The 20194-nt window shown below is 44.9% G+C and overlaps 1 protein-coding gene across 2 annotated transcripts in view; it reads right to left on the bottom strand.

Annotated features, from left to right (window-relative positions):
- RAD51B (RAD51 paralog B) overlaps window positions 1-20194 on the bottom strand; it is a 514942-nt gene that overhangs the window by 35079 nt on the left and 459669 nt on the right. For both annotated transcript variants that reach the window (XM_040975403.1, XM_040975404.1), the window contains exon 9: window positions 11731-11834. In XM_040975403.1, the coding sequence (XP_040831337.1) occupies window positions 11731-11834 (104 nt within the window). The remainder of the gene's footprint in view (window positions 1-11730; window positions 11835-20194) is intronic.

Genomic DNA, 20194 nt, shown 5'->3' on the forward strand with positions numbered 1-20194 from the left:
TCTACCTCAATGGCTCCTGTGGTAGTGCAGGCCCTCACTTCTTCACATTCTATTTCAAAGCCCTCCAACTTCACGTGGCAAACTCCTGCACCAGGGAACCTTTGAAGGGACAGAATCACTGTCACAGCCTTGGTGAGCTTCTGAGAACCCTCAGGAATGACCCTGGTCCACCCCTCCTTTCCTTGCCTCATTTTTCAAAAAGATTTATTTTCATTTGAAAGGCAGATCTGCAGAGAGAAGAAGAGACAGAGAGAAAGATTTTCTATCTGCTGGTTCACTCCCCAAATGGCCACAACAGCTAGAACTGAGCTGATTTGAAGCCAGGAGCTTCTTCCAGGTCTCTCATGTAGGAGTAAGCTCCCAAAGCTTTGGGCCATTCTCCACTGTTTTCCTGGGCCACAAGCAGAAAATTGAATGGGAAGTTGAGCAGCTGGGAAACGAACCAGTAACCATATGGGATGCCAGTGATTGCAAGGGGAGGATCAGCCAGCCAATTGAGCCACTGTGCTAGGTACATACTTGTCTCATCTTTACAAGTATGGGCCCAGCTCTTGACCTTCTGCCCTGGGACCTTTGCTCATATAGCTTCCTTGGTCTCCTGTCCCATTCCTCTGGAATATGCCAATACATCTTGCTCACCGTACCTGTCTCTGAGTCTCCTTCTCTGACTATCCTGTCCTTGATGAGAGACAGTCTCAGCCATCTCAGTGTTGTTGCTCATACTGTTCTCTCTATCAGTTCCTTTAATTGCATCTTGGATTGATTCACACATTTGTTTCCTCCTACTAGGTGTTCTCCACCTATTTTTCTTTAGGGCCGAAAGCTAGACTTCATCTAACTGGACATGCGTATGCAGATCCACCAAGAAAAGGTCAGAAGGAACTAAAAAAAAAGGAGAGGGGGAAAGATGGAGGGAAAAGAGAGGTGCTTGATACCAAGATTAATGGTCTTCCCTAAATACCTACAGACTTCTGCAGAGCAAGTTAAGGGGACCCTGAAGTCATAGGAATCCAGGAGCAGTGTCTAAGTGGGAAAAGAAGAAGGTTGGTATAAAAAGGCCAGGGCTATGCCAGCATGGAGTCCCAAGGGGGATTAGAGACCAGTTACAAAGTGAAGCCCAACATGCTGTGCGAGTCAGTACAGGACAATAGGAATGGAGGAAATCTTATCTATACAGCTACAAATGAGAGAGAAAAGCCTAGTATAAGCATAGAAGGATCTACTTAATCTCATGGATCTAAGAAACCAAGAGTGGAGGGACACAGAACTGTCAGTCTCCGCATTTCGCTACCCACTAAACAAAGCTGGAACACTCAGGAAGGATTTAAAGGTAAACCATGGGATTGGTTACTTTGTGGAAGGAGCTACATTCCAAGCAAAAGGTAAAGGGACAGATACCATTCTTCTGTCATCTGGGTCTGTCATCCACGGGAGAAGCAATCTATCTCTGGGATATACCACCATACTACCTGGGGCCTGCAGGTTCCCAGCAGGGCAGACCAAGAACACATGAAATCAAATCTATCCCCACTGTGGGCCAGACTCCACAGGGATTCTTGGCTTCTCCTTTGATCCCAAGTGATAGAACATTGGAGCCATATCCAGGCCATGGAAAAGAGGCTGGCTAGGGAGACAAGAACTTGGAAGCTGAGAGAAGAAAGGCTGAGCCTTCCCCTAGTAAAATGCTCACATTCAGAGGACCATGGCCCGTGGAGCTCATTCTCCCAAGAAAGGAATCAAATAACTGGTTATTTGACAGGGATCAAAAGAGCATCCAAGGCAACAGCTCATTCCATCCTTGGAAAGGGGCACTCCCCCCTTGGATAACAACTAAAAGCAGCCAGGCCACAGTGGCTGAAGCAGAGAGTTTTCTGCAATTAATACCAAGGAGCATACATGAATAATTTGCTGTTATGCTATTAGCGTGGCACTTGGCTCAGGACAAATGTTAATAAGAAGCCAGAGGGATAGAGGAAGGGGTGTGCCTGTATGGGTGGGTTTAGGGAGGGCAAAGTTAAGGGAGGATGTCAGAGGCCTTCCACCCAGGTCTTCCATGTGGATGCATGGGCCAAGTACTGGGTTCATCTTCGACTCCTCAGGCTCATTAGCAGGGAGTTGAATCAGAAGTGGAGCAGTCAGGACTCAAACCAGCACTCTTGTGGGATGCCAACATGCTAGTCACTAACTTAACCTGCTGTGGCACCATGCTGGCTCCATGGAAAATATTCAAAGCTCTCTATACACTTTGATACTCTCTTCTTTAAGCATATGGGGAGTACCTCTCTCAGAAGCATTGATGTGAGGCCTGCAGAGAAAATGCCCACAAAGTGCCTGGCAGAATAACTGGTGGGTGGGTAGGGGGAAGCAGGCAGGGTGAAGAGGGGAGGTTAAGAGAAAGAAGGAGTTTGTGTGTATCAACGTTATGGTAATTAAAACCTCCAGTTATTTAGGGTAGCAGAAATCAAGGAAGCCTAATGACTTATATTACATTTGACAATCAATCGTACATTGGATAATGTGGAGCATATCATAAAATGTTATGGTAACATAATCAGGCTTACATAAATTCAAACCGAATGCCAGGGACTTATCAGCTCATTAGCCATCACACCTCCAGCATGGAAAAAAAATGTCTCGTCTGCTTCCCATTCCCTACCCCACTTCATAAGCTATTAAGATTCTGCAAGGGCCTGAGGCTCATTCTCTGTAGTTCCCCAACCTGGCACCATGGGACATTCCCCCAGCAACAGTGGCCAGCTGACAGTACTCTAGGCTGGACCTGCTTCAGCCACGTGTGTGAGCAAGCTGTGGTTTTCAAGTCACACACACAGAGCCAGGAGCAGTTTGAATCATGGTCACTTGCCAGGAGTATTTCTGAGCCAGATGGTGCCAACAGTAAGAGAAAAAACCAAGTTCATCATCTCCCTGCTTTTATGTCTCTGCCCAGGATGGGAAGCGCTGTTGTAATACGTCATTCAGTGGCTGTGCAGGTCAGCTAAATGACATTCTAGAGTTAGTTGTCCTTGGGGAAAAGACACAAAGAGGGTAAAGATTACACATTGTAAGCCCAAAGAGTCGCTACTGAGTCAAGACTTCATTTATTTCCAAATTTAGAAACTCAATATAACAACAAAGCCTTCTTTCTCCAAAAGGAGGAATAATAAACAGAACTTGGGGTCTGGAGTGATACAAACTTGATTTGAAACCCTGGTATCCAGACTGAATGACAGTTGTATACTTTATTAGCCTCATATTTCTCTTTGTAAAATATGTAGATGATAAGGTCTAGGAGTATGGGCATTAAGGGAAAGACTATATAAGACAGGGTCAAACATGTTGCCTGTAAACCCTAGAGGGTCTAGGAGAGCACTAACTCCCTTTCAACCCTAGGGGCTATAAAGGAGCCAAAAAACAAGGAGGGTTTGTATTAGCACTGCTTGAGACACTGGAATGGAGCAAGGGTCCCATCCTAGCTGCTGCCTGCCTTTCTCCAAAGACTCCAGGAGATATAGATATAGATATAGATATAGATATAGATATAGATATAGATATAGATATAGATATAGATATAGATATAGATATAGATATAGATATAGATATAGATATAGATATAGATATAGATATAGATATAGATATATAAACAACACATAACTGACCCCATACTGCAAAACCAAAGACCCAGAAAACACTGGCTTTTTCTAACCATCGCACCCTTTGGTCCTAGAAAGATGAGTGACAGAAGCACAGGGTGTGAGGGACCCTTCCTGAGCAGGGATGAACATGGCAGGAGAGTGGCAGCATGACCAGCTGGGTTGCAGGATGTTGTCCATCAGGAAAGTGACTCGACTGGCAATTTCATGTTGGAAAAATTTACATATTCATGTGCTTGAGTCCAGGCATTTAAAAAGCTGACTTCTACCTTGCAACTCATTACAGTATGAGCTGAGAATTAATTTAAGAAATACAATTTGCAGCAGAATTGCATAGAATATCTTTATGAGCTAGGCAAAGTCTTAGGGTATATAAATATATAAATATTGCACCATAGCACCAGAGCTTACTATAGCTGCGAGTCTCTGGGTAAGAGACCTCTGGTAGGCATCACAGAGGGACCCTGTTGTATTCCAAATGCTTGTGCTCCAGTGAAAACGCTGAATCATTCATAAATCGGGTCCTTCTTAAGGAAGACACTGAACCCTTCTTTTCCTTTTCCTTTCCCCATTCAAGGACATCACCCCCTTCTTCTCACTCACAGCCAACCAACCAAGGCTGAAACACAATATCCTGTTCAGCCTTCATTCTTACATGAGCCAAATAAATTTCAACGTCCTTGACTCTCAGGTCGTTGCCAGGCCCAGAGATCTCAGAGCTGTTTCCTATGATGTTTCCCAGCTGCAAACATTTTTCTTTCCTAGCTGATCACAGCGTCTTCAGTTTGATTCCAAGGCCCTGATCTCCTTCCTGTAACAGCTCAGGTTTCTCTAGAAATCTCTCGCCCAGGTATTTGGCCTAGCTGACTTAGCAAGTCAGAGCTGGGAAGGTTACAGTATAAGATTTAGTAACAGACAACAACATATAAAAATAGAACTAGTCAGAGCTGGAGGAGAAAAGGATGAGAACACATGAGTGGAAAAGTGGCTCATTAGGGGGACAGCCACTCGATGCGCTGTGAGTGGACTGACTGTGTGGCCTGCGATGGTCAAGGAGAAAAACAAGGACAGGTGTTAAGTTTGCCATAAAAATGAATGTATTCAGTGAATTCATTATGCACAGATATGTCCTTTTTACTTTTTGTACTAAAGTGGTTTTTGTTTTCTGTTTTTCCTTTTTGAGATAGTAGTAACGACTCCTTTCACAAATCTACTCGATCGAAAAATGATGTCGAAAACCGTCTGGCAGTTCTTCTACCCTTTGTTTTGTTTTCATTTCTATTTGAACTTCCATTGGCCCCAGGGCCCTCACAAGTTTTCAGGAATGAGTCTGGTTTTTCCCTTTGATAAAGGTGCCTGGGCCACCCTGGCCAAAGCATCAGCAAAGGGGACACCCCCAGAGGAAGTATGAAAGCAATGCTTCCCACTGGGAGTTCCCAGTGGGACCTCTGGAAGAGGAAGTTCTGCTTTGAGCTTATGCACAAACAGTGATTTCCTAGGGACCCTGACTTTTTAAAAAAGGGAGGCCCAGGAAGTTGTTTGTCAGAGAAGATATCAACATTCTTATCAAATATGGTGGGAGAGACATCACACGTCCACTCGGGTATGAGTTCTTTCTCAGAGGCTTTCTCTTTATGCTCTGCGAGCAGCAACTTGCCACGCTCTTTCACTGCTTCTGCAAACTTCCAGAGGGGCTTGCTCTCACTGTAACACCTTCACCTGCTGACCTGAAAAGAGAACGCCTTCCGGTCACCTCTGTGAGGGCTTCTCTTCCGCAGGGCAGAGTGTGGGTGGGGCTTCCATTTCACACTCCAGCAGCTCTAAAGAGGGAGGCAGTGTCAGCACCAAGGCAAGGCGCTTGGCCGGGATGGCGTGTTCCCTTTACTGTTCTTGCAGATCTTTGTGCTCAGAGAACACTCCACCCCTCTGCACAATCAGACTTCTAGGCAAGGTCCTCTCTCTCTCTCTCTCTCTCTCTCTCTCTCACTCCTAAAAGCAGATGATGAATTGGGTAGAAAACAAGAGCATGCAGCGTGGTCTGGGATGAATTTCTGAATTAGGGCACCTATGCCTGAAACCCATTTTGGAGGATTCTGGGAGCAGGGAGACACACCAAGCAAGCATGGCTTGCAGGCGTAACCCCATCTTCTGTGGATTTCTCTGGTGAGTCTGCGTAACTAGCCCAGCATCCTGCTCCAGATTTAACCTTCTGCCTATCCAGAAGCAAAAATCATCATCTTTTCTTGGGTTATTTAGTCCCCCACTAAGCCTTCCAATTGTAGCAGGGAGATGTTAAGCTAAGCAACAAAGACTTCTCACCCTCTCCCCAACTCCTCAGCCTGCCTGCTTCCTGAGAGCGGTTGCAGAAGCCCCTCTCACTAGGCCTGCGTCTGTTTTAGGGCTCTGCTTGCTTACACAAAGGAATCTAAATTAAGATTCCAGGAGAAATTTGGCTCTCACTCTCTCATAAGCCTCCAGCAAGCTGGCTTAAAAAAAAAAGTATTCTTACAGCATTTCTATAGAGGTATCTGCTTCTAATTGTCAAGGTTTGCTTGCTGGCCTTTTCAGTGAATAATCACCAGTACTTTAAAGGAACTGTTCAATTGCAAAGTGCGGAAGAGCAGCTCCAAAATAGCAGTGTGTCCTTCCCTCAAGATTGGGTTCAAATAAAACACAGGGAGGGTCTCTCTGTCTCCTTCTAAATAATGTACAGAATATGTAAGTGGCAAGCATTGTCCTTGCCCCTGAGGGTGCACTGATAAACTGACTCCCAGACCTTAAGAGGATTCAAAGTTGGATTTCAAAAGGGGAAAAGAATGCGAACAAGAGCCAGGTGGATCTGTGATCTAGGGCAGAGCCACTGATGGAGGCTGGGCCTCATGAAGTCTGCACAGCAGTGGTGTTGGAGTCTTTGTAAATACAAACAGCCATTAAGAGAAGGTCCCCCAGAAAGCAAACGTGGAAGGTTTCCAGGATGCAAAACAACTTGAGATTTTGAGAAGAGCCTATGGCCTCTAGGGGGATCAGGAGCTTGGGTCACATGATGGTCTTGTCAACAATTTACTGGGGACATTATGCTCATCCTTCAAATGTTCTGTAACTTTATGATGCCCTCTAGATAGAAGATGAAAATATTATTATAAAGTCCACTTAAATAAACCTCCTATATGAAAAAGTCACTTCTTTCCCACTTGTTGAAATAAGAGAGTCATAATATTTATTTCATCAAGGGGGTGTGAGACTTAGGATTAATTTACTGCATGACTCCTTCTAGGGCACTTGAAATTTTATATAATCCCATATGGGGTGTGTGGGATCAAACTTCATGAGAATTTGATGAGAAAGAGAATGAATGTTTCATCGTGTTTTCCCATCATTCTTTCAAATGTAACTGCTACAAATCCCTCATTACAAGGTGCCTGGTTACAGTTAGAGTTTTGCTGTTGAAGGACCCAGCCAGTCCACTCTGCTAGCATCTGCCTTATTGATTGCTCCAGAACCTTCTTTTTGCAAGTGGGAGTGAGCTGGGGTTGGGTGGGAGGTTCCAGCTCCTCTCTGCTGACTTAATTCATGATGCTGTAACAGCACACACTCTTCACAGATTTATCTGTTTCCCCGAGTAGATTGTGAAAATTAGGGCATACCAACTTTCTCTTAATCATCTTTTAAGTTTCTAACATCTTTTAAAAATTATTTGAAAGGAAGAGACAAAGAGAGAGAGAGAGAGAGAGAATTCCCCAAGAGTCCAGAACAGCTGGGACCGAGCCAGTCTGAAGCCAGGAGCCAAGAACTCTGTCCTGGTCTCCCACATGAGTCCGCAAGGACTTAAGGATTGAATTCATCATTTGCAGCCCATCAGGCATATTAGCAGAAAGCGGGGTCAGAGCTGAGGTCACATGGAATCCCAGGCACTCTGTTGTGGCATGTAGGAGTCCCAAGCAGCAGCGGAAGCTGCTTTGCCATCGGAGCTGCCCTGAGCCTCCAGCATCTTGCACACCAGCAAAGAAGTGTTTAAGGTTTGTCACTGAGTGTGTGGACCTTGTGTTGTTGTGGGAGGGCCACCTCCCAGCCTGCGCCAGCCTCACGCTGCTACTCGTCCCCACCACAGGGTCTGCCCTCTCAAATGACACTCACTCCATCTATTATTTGAGGCAGAGGTCCTTTTTGTTTAAAAAAAAGGGGGCGGCGGGGAGAGAGATGGGATGCTGGCATGGCAGGCGGCAGCTGAACCACATTGCCAGCCCCAGGGCAGAGAGCTTCCTGACCTGGGCTACGCTGTCGAATCAGCTGAGGCAGTTTTACAAATAAATGCCAATGCTTGCACGTTACCATCACCTGCCTCATCCCTACCAAGGTTTTGAGTTTCTTGGTGGGGCGTGGCACCCTGTCAACATGCGTCCTCAATGCTCCTGTGATGAAGCACAGCCAGCTGAGAACCGCTGAGTTACAGTGAGAGTTTCCCCTGAAAGGGCTTGTTGCATGTTGGATGACTTTACCTTCCTTTGGATTCAAATCAGTTGTTTTAACTACTTATTAAATAGTAACTCAAACTTTGCTTAATGATAATGCCATCTAGTAGTCATCCATACTGTTTGTGTGTGCACAGGTGGTCTTCAAAGAGCTCATGGAGGGGTCAGTGTTGTGGTGCAGTGCGTTAAGCTGCCACCTGCAGTGTCAGTATCCCCTATCAGCGGAATTGAGTTCAGGCTGCTCTGCTTCTGATCCAGTTTCCTGCTAATGCACCTGGGAAAGCAGTGGAGGATGGTCCACGTACCTGTGCCCCTGCCACCCATGTAGGAGGCCTGAATGGAGTTCCTAGTTCCTGGCTTTTCCTGGTCCAAATCTAGCTGGTGCAGCTACTTAGGGAACTAACCAGTGAATGGAAGATCTCTCTCAAATAAAAGTTTCAAATAAATAAGTCTTCTTTTTTTTGAGTTCATAGAAAATGAATATTATTTTAAAAGCTAAACAAGGATTGCAAAGTTTAGCTTTTACTGAAATATGCTTCATTTTTAATTCAGTTTTTTTGGAACTACTCTGATATAACTACACAGCACACACAGACACAGATGTGTGTATAGGCAGCCTTACACACACACACACACACACACACACACACTTCCATCCTAGACCAGAGGACTTGAGGTTAGAACTATGTTTTCCACTTTTTTGCAGCCTCAAGCTGTGGCCGTGGTAGAGCAAAATATCCTTCTGATGATTTAAAAACAGCAGCAGCAACACCAGCACTCATGTAGCAGCCCCATTCTCCCTCTCTCCTGAGGCCATACCTTAGGTAAGAATCAAACATGTAGCAAAAAGGGTGGGGCACAATTGAAGCAAAGCAGGAACCGAACAAATAGAAGTCAAATGGGAAAAATGCTAAGTTAGCCCAAAAGAAAATGTTTCCCAGCTTCCTAAGAGGGTTTCTGCAAACACTGAAGCAGAATAAACAAGGGAATGAACTTGGCTTGTGCCCTGATAAGGAGATTTCTTTCTTAGTTATATAATTTTACAAACTTTCCAGGGTGTAAAGAAAATAATGAGCCAGGGAGGACGTCTTCCCTCCGACAATACAATCCAGCGCTTGGGGTTAATCAGCTCAAAGATCTGCTCGGCTTGACCGACCCCTCCCAGCCGTGTGACCTCAGACTAAGCCTCACATTCAAGAGCCCTGGTGGAGGGCTCAATGTCATGGAAACAGGATAAAATGTAATCCTCATTCCATAACCTTGATCCCTTGGAATAGTGGCTTCTGCTTGCTCTGTGAAACCCGCCTACCCAAATCTCCCCCTCCAAAAATAACACAATAACGAGGGAAAAAAAAAAAAGAAAACCAACTTGGTATCTCCTTCCAGTGCCTGATATTCCAGAGATCTAACTATCCTACAAGGATTCAGATATGCTCTTTGTAATAAGAATAATAATGATGATGATGATGAAGTGTTAATTGGCATAAGGAAAGATTAGCTTTATAGAATTGCTTTGTGCAAATATCCCCCCAAAAAGCTTGTCCTCATCTGGTTCTTACACCCACTCAGGAAACAGGACCCCAGGAAAGACTCAGTAACTCACTAACAGCACCTGCTGCTGAGGTAAGACCAAGCCATCCAATAGACAGGTCTTCTAAATCAAACCTGATCCTAGTGACGGGGCGACCAACTCAACTATTGGTCCCCAAAGGCACACACATGTTTATAGATACTTCATCATTTGCTCTTCGGCCTGGGCTTGCCATGTTACCACAGATCATGGTTTATGCTGACTTCTGATTGTTGTTTGGAAACAGGACTCAGCCTACTTCTGATTGATGAGTAGTGCTAGTTAGCGAGTTGTCCCCTGTGGGTCAACGTAGCACCACTGACCCGTCTGATAGGATATGAGCTGATAGACTGCCACTGGTCCATCCCCACTCCACTCCTGCCTGTAGGTGACCTTCTTAGCCGAGACCCACTGAAAGCCTCCAGTCACCCAAGAGACATGGGGTAATACACATACCCTTCCAGCCACATTTTATTGACAGCAGCAGAAGGTAAACAACTGTATCATTTCTATTTTAAAAAGAAAATGTGGCTCTAACTCTTTTATTTACTTATAAATTCTAATTGGAGTTAGTAACAGTAGGTTCTGGAAGCCTAAACTAGTACGTATGACAGAACAAATTACAAAATCAATGTATTTTGGTAATAACACTATCTGAAATCGAAAACAGTGATTAAATGTAAGTTTTCAAGGAGAAGTTCAACCATGGCATGAAGCTGCTTGAATCGATACTGCTTTAGCAGGACCGTGGCTTCCTCTAAGGCAGTTCAGATAGGAGTTCATGGCAGTCCTTAAAGATAGCCTGTTTATTTAGTGTGATTTACTACCCAGAGTACTAACCCAAAGTCATGAGGTTCTCCAGGAATATTCCTGGTCATGTTCCACTGAAATGAGGAGGGATGGCTAGCTACCAAGGCCAAAGCATGATGGTGAAGTCAGCACGGAGGAGATGAGCACGCTGGGGCCTGACGACCCAGGAATGCTTCCCTGAAGGGGAGCTGCCAGTTCCCTCCTATCACACACAGCCAGCTCCATCCCCAGGCTGGAATGTTATCAGCACAGGCCCAGGCCAGCCAAGAAGAAGAGCCTCTGGGCTGCCACGAAGGGCACTGGGCTAGGTGTGTCTGCCAACAGGCGAAGGCTCCTGTCTGTGATGTTTCCTGCCTCCTTAAAGGAGAGTCAGCACAGGGAAAAACAGCCACAGCCTCCCTGCTATCTCCTGCAGAAAGGACCACCATGTGGTGCCTTGCGCCTTCTCGTTAATGATCTGGATTGATTCTGTCCATTCTAAAACAAACAAAAAATTGAATAATCACTCTATCTTCTTCCTCCTGTTGCTTGCAGGAGAGCTTGTGATGGGATCTGGCCAAAAAACAGAAACAATCTCCCCCTAAACTCCAACAAACCAAAAGCAAAAAACAAAACAGGATCAAGCTGTTAGACACTAGGACCAATCACTCTCCTGGTGATGATCTGTTTTACCAAAGAAGTCAGTCTTTGGAACCTGGGAAGAGAGGCAGGAAAGCAGTAGGAAGTCAACCCTTCCAGAAGGAGGTGGCAGTCTCGTTTGAGGCCACAATAGAAAGCACAAATAGGAATCTCTGAGAGGCACTCTTGCTTCTCAGGAATCTCTCTAGCACACCCCGTCCTTTAAACTACTGGCCATGCAGTGTACAAAAGCACCCAGGTTCTGGGGCATAGTCTATTTAACTTAGCAGGCTCTGTTTGACACACACCTTCAAAAACAGCAGGATCACTATTTGATTTACACACAAATTATGCAGCCCCAACCCCCACCAAAAAGACAAAAATCATCAAAGCAAAACCATCATTTAGAAATGAGAATATGAGATCTCTAGAGTTGTGGTCATTGATTACTTGCTAACTATGGCATTTGTTTTCTTTTCCCCTTTGCATGGCTTGTCCCTCACGTAATTCCAGCTGCCTCTGGGGCAAGAAGGGATGCCCCTTTGCACGAGCTGGCCCTGGACAGACAGTGTGACTACTGCCCCCATAAGAACTCGGATCGCTGTACACTCACCTGCCTTCTCTTGGAGTCAAGGCACTGGAGAATCAGCCGAGTGTTCACACTGTGACTCCAGGTGTTTCCTAGGGCAGCTGCCACACAGCTGGATCCAGACGTGCCTGGAATCAGATCACAGAACAAAGTCATCATTCATGGATACGAGAGGACTCAGCGCATTCCCCTGGAAGTGGATGAATTAGGGAGGAAGGAGAGGCATTATGGAGCATGAGATTCCAAATAAAAACTAGCATGGGTTTCCCTCTGCCTCAGTAAAAGTAACCACCATGGGGGCCAAGTAACGGAGTCACAGATCAATAAGAGGTGGCATTGCCAGCCAGCTTGGAACCATGGCTAATGACGAATCGAGGCATTCAACATTCATAACAGACAGGCATCACATTATTCCACATATTAACAGCTGTTTATATGAAAACATTTGATAGAGTTGTTAGATTTTATTCACTTGATATTCACTCGTAATTTAAAGATTCTTTTACTGATATCAAAATGGACATATATATATATCTAAAAACACTTTTGCCTTCCTATCTCCCATATGCACACACCCCCAAAAGAGAAATCTGGAAGATCTCAACATGAACTGTCTAGTCCACTTCAGACATCCCTGTTCCAGGAAAAATGCTCCAACTCTTTCTAAGGCTTCGATACAGAAAAGGATCCTTTCTCTGAGTTCCTGGTTAACTCCAACTTAAACTTGAGCTACTGTTTCCTATGAGTCAGGCTTCCTGGGGCCTATTGACATCAGCAGGAGAAAACCACTATTGCTCCTTGCTCCTCTTCATTCACCTTAGGGAAGGCAAAGCCTCCAGGAAGCCACTTGGAAGGCCAGCTACCACCACCACAGTAAGGACATCCTGAGGTCTCCTCAGAAATTCTGTACCCTCTCTGACTTTGGTCATAGCAGGAATTCCAGGCTTCAGGGGACACAGTTGGATTTATGCTGCCTTGTAGAGTCCAGATGTCATCTCTTTAAAAAAAGGAAAATCAGAGTGGATCAGCTAAAGTCAATTGTCCTAGCTAAAACCAATCAAGTCTTGAGTTTCTCATTTACAGCTCCTTCAGTGCTTTGTAGGAATTGATGGGACATCTTTCAAGCTGGACCACTGACTCACATAGCTTAAGCTTCTGTACACAGATGCTACTGTGTATCACTGTGGCTCAGTAGTTCCCAGCCTAGAGGTCATTTTCTTGTCAATATCTAACTGAGAGTCCTCCTGGAATCTAGTAGGCAGGGACATCACTTAACATTTTCCAATGAACAGAAAACCTTCCCAACAAATATCCAACCCCAAATATAACAGTGGGAAATTCTTGGGTTGCCTCAAACCATATGTGTTTTCTCTAACTCAAGCAGGTACAGGAGTGAGTTAGATGTTAATAAAAAGCAAAACAAAACAAAACTGGACCCTCAACATGGTTAGGGCTTCAGATTGAAGCAGAATTGAGTGCAGGAAGAACAAAATTTGGATTAACCTTGGTTCACCACGCACACAATTCAAAATATGCCCAAATTATTGAGAAAACAAATCAGCTATATTGCTGCTCTGATCACATCATTCCTCTACTGAAAATCCTTCAACAGTCCTCCACGCCTGAGGATAAAATATTAACTCCTGAACAATGCATTCAGGGCACCCCGTCACCTGTTTATGCATCTCTCATTGGCATCATCTCCCTAAGCCCTCTCACTGAATGGTTTACTGTGACCTCCTGACCCCTCTGTCCTCATCCTCCTTGACCTCTTGTCAGCAGTTGATAAAGCTTCCCCCTTCCTTGGCAACCACCCTATTGGCCTCTTCTGCTTCTCCACTTACACATTAATTATTCCTCTTCCCTCCTCCATCTTTGTGCACTCTCTCTGTGCTTGTGGGTGGACCTCTGGGAGGTGGGTGGACCTAGCCAGCAGCTAGGGAGGCAATGCACAGTAGTAAGAAGCCAGGTACTAGACAGCAATAGATAGAAGAGATGTGTTTGCTTCCATTGTAAAGATTGATTTATGTACTGGAAGTCAGAGCTACAGAGTGAGGGAAGAAGCAGGGTTTGGAGAAAGGGAAAGAGGGAGAAGTGGAGAGAGGGAAAGAGAGAGAAGAAGAGAGGGAAACAGAGAAAGGGAGAGAGGGAGAGATCTTTCACTTACTAGTTTACTCCCCAGATAGCCGGCACAGACAGGCTGAGCCAGGCTGGACTCCAGAGCCAGGAGCTTCATCTGGGTTTCCCATATGGGGGCAGGAGCCCAAACACTTAGACCATCCTCTGATACTCTCCCTAGGTCGTTAACAGGGAGATGGACTGGAAATGGAGCAGTTAGGATGTGAACTGGTGCCATTACACCGCTATGCCACAAAGCTGGCCCTTCCATTTTTCTTTCAATGTATAATCCTCTCAGTCTACCTTCATTTTTGTCTCTTTTTGGCTGAGACACATATACAGAAATATTTTCTGCTGTAAGAAAAGCAGTACTGCAAGGACAGTTAGCAAACGATGTTTGCATTCTTGAAAACAGTTACACTGAAACAACTCACATATCATAAAATTCACTCATTTAAAGTATACATTTCAATGGCTTTTACTTCATTCACAGAAGTTATCCAACCATCACCACAAATAACTTCAGAACATTTCATTAGTCTCCTTAACATTTCCCAAACTTTGTACCTCTTAACCACCAGAACATTTTATTGGTTCCTCAATGACCTCTAAATCCTGTACCCCATAACCACCTGGCCCCATCACCCCATTTTCTATCCATATTCAACTTTGGGGAGCCATAAATTTACTTTTTATCTCTAGGAAGTTAGCAGTTGACTGCAAGTTTTAAATATTAGGAGATGACAGGAGATAGCAGGGACTGCAGTGAATTCCAGAATTCATCCAGGCCGTAATGGGGGACAACCCCTAGTCACCTCTAGCTGCTGTTGTGATGTGGGAATATGAGTTTGCAATTTGCCACATTTTTTTTTTATTAAAGAGAAGCCAACAATCTCTATTTGAAGTACAATCTCCTGATTTTAAAATATTGGTTTGGGAGCTAGAGACGTGGTTCAACAACAGGTTAATTCTCTACCTTCAAGCTCCAGTACCCCATATGGGCATCAGTTCACATCCCAGCTGTTTCACTTCCGACCTAGCACCCTGCATGTGGCCTGGGAAAGCACTAGGGCATGGTTCAAGGCCTAAGGCCCCTGCACCCACATGGGAGATCTAGCAGAAGCTCCTGGTACCTGGCTTCAGATCAGCTCAGCTCGGGCCACTGCGGTCACTTGAGCCAGTGAACCAGTAGATGGAAGCTATTTCTCTTTCTGTCTCTTACTCTCTCTCTCTCTGTAAATCTGCCTTCAAATAAAAATAAATAAATCTTTTTAAAAATATTGTCTTAATTTTTTAAAACACCCCAAGTATGCTGGTGAGCCACATAAGCCTCAAGTTTGCGGTGTCTGCTCTCCCTGGAGACAAGCTTATCCCCGCTCCCCACACCCTGTGAATGATTCCAAAGTGTTTTCACTATGTACTTTTTACCACTTGTCTTCCATTATTTTTTTTTAAAGATTTATTTTATTGTTATTGGAAAGGCAGATATACAGAGAAGAGGAGAGACAGAGAGGAAGATCCTCCATCCAAAGATTCACTCCCCAAGTGACCGCAACGGTGCTGCGCCAATGTGAAGCCAGGAGCCAGGAACCTCCTCGAGGTCTCCCATGCAGGTACCGGGTCCCAAGGCTTTGGGCCATCCTTGACTGCTTTCCCAAGCCACAGGCAGGGAGCTGGATGGGAAGTGGAGCTGCCGGGATTAGGACCGGCACCCATGTGGGATTCCGGCATGTTCAAAGCAAGGACTTTAGCCACTAGGCCACAACGCTGGGCCCTGTCTTCCATTATTAATTACAAGAACTTTAGCACCATGTATTCCCTATTTTCAGATCAAGCTCCTAGCTTCCCATGTAAATGAATCCTTTCCCTTGGTTCTTTCTTTGATATTTCAAGATCTTTTGGTCTGAAACCTTAGTTCCATTGAAAAAAAAAAAATGCCCCTTATCCCATGTTCCTTACTTCCAATAAACTTCAAACCAATTGATTGAGGTGCAAGCTCTCACCTCTATGAATTCTCTCCTCCCCAGTCCTCCTATCCCACTTCAACACTCATTAGCTTTCACTTGGGCATGCCTGCTTTGGCTATGTAACTGGTCTTCATGTTGCTGGCAGTTTTCCCCTACTAAAGCCCATCCTCTATATTACTGCCTGATTAACCTTCTCCAGGCACACATCTAAGTACCGACAAACAGCATATTAGAAAACCTTCCATGGCTCCCAAGAGCTTTCAAAGAGTTCTAAATTCTAAGCCTGGCATTCCAGCATCCACCACCCTGTGCCCAACCTAACTTGCCTTTCCACACGTCTTCTCTTTATTCCACTTCAATTTCACCTTTGCTCTAATTTAGCCCTTCTCCCCGTGTCTCCTCCTTATCTGGAAAAGCACTATTTTCACACTTAGAAATCTACTGCTTTTAAATGACACGTTCTACAGGCCAAATTCTCTAATCATCATACAAAGATTTCATCCTCCACTTCTGTAATATTTTATTTCACTCTCTTACATTATTGCCATTCTGTATCCTATAAAATGTTACTTTTTTTATCCATTTTTTAAAAATCTACTCTTAATATAGGTCATAAAACTATGGGAGATTCCCAGTTGTAAAAGAGGACACAGTACGCTTTCCGATGTTGGAGCCACATGTGGACCATTTAAACAACTCCATGTTGCTAAGCAAAGTGGGAACAGCCTAAGAAAGTATGCAAACCGTTTGGCTATCTTCTGGACAGGTGATTTCACAAGCAGAGATGAGTGTGGAGAAGCACCCAGGGGAAAGCCCGTGTGAGCTTGCAGAGAGAGGTGCAGTAGTGCCTACCGCCATTGCACTACCACAAGAGTGTGAATAGCAAGGCTTTGAAAGTTAACTCAGTTAACAAGGATTTTCTGTTTCAAGCACTACATGCTAGGCTGTATGTGAGCCCTTTTATGTAAAGAAGGCTCCTGTCCTGTTTGGGCTGCATATCTTAGCTACATCTTCTTTTATCCTTGCAAACAGCCCCGAGAGGCAGGTAACATTCTTATCACTATTGACAGACTGAGAGGAGGTGAGATGAAGTCACTCCCTCAAGGTAACAGGGCAGGTTAATGATAAAGCCAGGGTTTGAAACCAGGCCAACTGCATCCTGACCGCTACTTCCCTGAGCCGTCTCTGGGCTCATCCCTTCTCCAGCAGCAAATGAGCCATAACACTGCCAGCACACGGGGGACACCTAGACAGGGCCTGGAGAGCCCAGGAGCCCACCGCTGGGCTGACACAGATGGAGGAACATCCTATCACTCATCTGAACTCTGTGTGTCACTCGGGGCCCACACTTGGCGTCCTCTGCTCTGATGCACCCTGATAAGCCAGGGCAAGGAGTTTCCAGAAAGACAGCACAGGCCCTGGCTTGGCAAGTTATTGAACCTTGCTCAACTGGCTCGGCAGCTGTATTCACACAAACCAGCTGGCCTGGAACTGACCCTCTCTGGTTTACAGGCTTACAAAATGTCTTGGTCAGGATTATAAAGACATTTTGCTTCACACAGTCTCAAATACAGAAAAAGAACTGGAGGGTGATTATTGCTAGAAGGTTCTCTGGAGAAGAGAAACTGTCAGTCCGTGTAAATTGGTGTTTCCAACCAGAAAGCTTAGTGGTCTCTTGACTTTGAAGCATTCCTATGAGAAGGCTGGCATAGATGATCAACATTGTGGTTTATGGGAAATTTAGGGTAGCATGAATCTGCTTACTGATTTTTTTTAGAAAAGGTGATTTCCTGCCCAGTGACCTAATTGGCCAGGAAACAGATAAGTGGATCTTTTGTATGCTCATAGTCAACAGAAGTTCTGAAAACTGGGGCCAGGCGCTTTCTCCTTCCCCCTCCTGTCGGATGGATATTTAGACCTGCCAAAGCATATGACTTCACTGTCTGGAATTTGGTTGATCTAATATAATTTTTTTTTTAATCAAATAAATGAGCTGGCCTTTGAAAGTATTTTCATTATCGAGGATTTTCCCTAGTCACAGGATTGAGCCTGCAGAAATGTCTAGATGAGTGACACAGAGCACATGTGATTTTTTTACATGGAAGCGAAGGCCATCTGAGCAAGCCTGTGGGGACACGGATTCCCTACTCTCTCAGAGACTCTTTTAGGAGAGGCCAAGCTGGGTGACTGAATAGTCATTCTTGCCTCCAGGCAACCGAAGATTCTGGGGATCCTTAGAGGAAGACACTTGATCTGTGTCCATGGCAGGCACAGATCAGAATTGGGCAAGGAAGCAAGTGGAGGAACGAAGTGGTAAAGCAACAGGCCTTGGATTCTGGATCCTCTCCTGACAGCTATCTCTTGGATCCCCATCCCTGCTCCTCGGCCGAGGGAGTTGGTTATGAAGACAAATCTCTGACAAGGCAAAGAGCTGTGCCTCCCTGCTCTGTACACACAGGGCGTAACCCTCGTGTAATCAGACTGGAGGAGGACAAGCAGGTTGCTATGTAGCCTTGATTTCCAGAAAGGTAAAAGGCCTCTGGTACCACTCCGTGTCAGTATCCCACAGGGCCTGGTGGAGAGCCCTGCATGGGAAAACTCCTTCTCTGAAAACATCTCAATTTATGACTCTTGGTGCTAAGCATTTCTAGGAGGTCAGACTGAATCTTTAGCACATAGCAGAAAAGTGCTTGCCCTATAACAAAAGGGCCAACTATAAAAGAATAGACTTTTCCATATTTAAAACAAAACAAAACAAAACCAAAAAATGCAGAGAACAAAGCAGTGACTCCCAGAATAGGAACAGCTGGGAAAGAAGCGTTCATGGCCGTAGAACACTGAATGTTCTGAATGTTTGTCCCTTCAAATGAAAAGCAGTTTTACCGGGGCTAGAAAGATGAGATTTCAAAAAAAGGGGGGCGTGTATCAGGTTTTTTAACCAGTTTCTTCAAAACTGACATAAGTCCAGAAAAGGAGAAGACATGCTACTGAAGGATGCACATTCTCTTTCTTCTCTCTTGTCTTTCTGTTCTGAAACAGATTCCATGCTGGCCTATGCTCAGTTGCAAGAGCCAGTAACTTTAAAAAAATATAATGAGTTTATTTGTTTGAAAGGCTGAAAGCTAGAAACAGAGAATCTTCCATATCCTGGTTCCTTTTCTGAATGGCAGCAATAGCCAGGGTTGGGCTAAACCAAAACCAGGAGCCAAGCAGTCCATTGAGGTTTCCCATGTTGTCGGAGTCCAAGTACTTGTGTCATCATTTGCTGCCTCACAGGTGCATTAGCAGGGAGCTGGATCAGAAGCAGAGTATCCAAGACTCAAACTGGCACTTGGGTATAGGATGTTGCCATACTAAGCAACAGGTTAACTCACTGTACCACAACATTGGCCCAAGACCCCAAAGTTCTGTTTCTGGCTCAGCTGTGGGTATTTACTGAGACCAGGCAGGAAAAGGGGCATGGTATTACAAAGAACATCTGAGTAGGCATCAGTAATGACCGGTCGACATCAATTCTCCCAGCAGTGATAAGGAGTTGTTCAAAATGATGCCCACAGTTCTTGCCTGTCCCGAAAGCTCTGAATCTAGGATATTTAAATGACAGGTGATTTCCTCTCACATGGTCTTATTTTCTCCCAAGAAGTTCGGGAATGTTCTACTTTGACTGTTATGTTTGAATTGATGCCCCACCCAGCACGCATATATGCCTAAAAAGAGTGCACACATATGAGTCTTTTTCTGGGAGCAGATTTCTCTCCAGACAAGGGAGTCCTTCAGCCCATCTCAGCCCCACCTATTAAAACATTATGATGGGTAAACACGTGATGGCAAAGTCCCAGCAAATACTTCATGATAACAAAGCTTGAAGATGGGAGGCTAAACTTGAAAGTAGGCAACAGAGGAGATTACCATCCATTACATTCAGTTTCTCCTGCTTTTCTTTTTAAAAAATAAAGATTTCTTTATTTAAATTTTCATTTGAAAGAGAAAGAGAAAGATATCTCTTATTCACTGGTGCACTCTACAGATGGCTACAAGAGTCTGTGCTGGACAGGCCAAAGCCAGGAGCCAGGAGCTCCATCCTAGGCTCCTGGGTAGACAGCTGGGACCCAAGCACTTGGACCATTCTCTCTTGCCCTTCCAGTTGCATTAGCAGGAAGCTGGATTAGAAGCTGGGTAGTTCAGGACTCGAATGAGCACTTCACTATGGAGCTTACATGATAAGCAGCAGTTTAACCAGCTACACCTTACATATCAGCTCCAGTTCCTCTTGCTTAAAACCAAGTCATGGAGACTGCTGAGCCAAGCATTTGTTTAGTATTGGGTCAATCATTTGGACTGGGGAAGTGACTGAGAACCTTGGTTACCCCCCAGTGGAAGGAGGGAGATAATGCAGAGTTGTT

This window comes from Ochotona curzoniae, unplaced genomic scaffold (assembly GCF_017591425.1).
Source record: "Ochotona curzoniae isolate NIBS_2020 unplaced genomic scaffold, NIBS_Ocur_1.0 contig_2688, whole genome shotgun sequence".
Classification (NCBI taxonomy): domain Eukaryota; kingdom Metazoa; phylum Chordata; class Mammalia; order Lagomorpha; family Ochotonidae; genus Ochotona; species Ochotona curzoniae.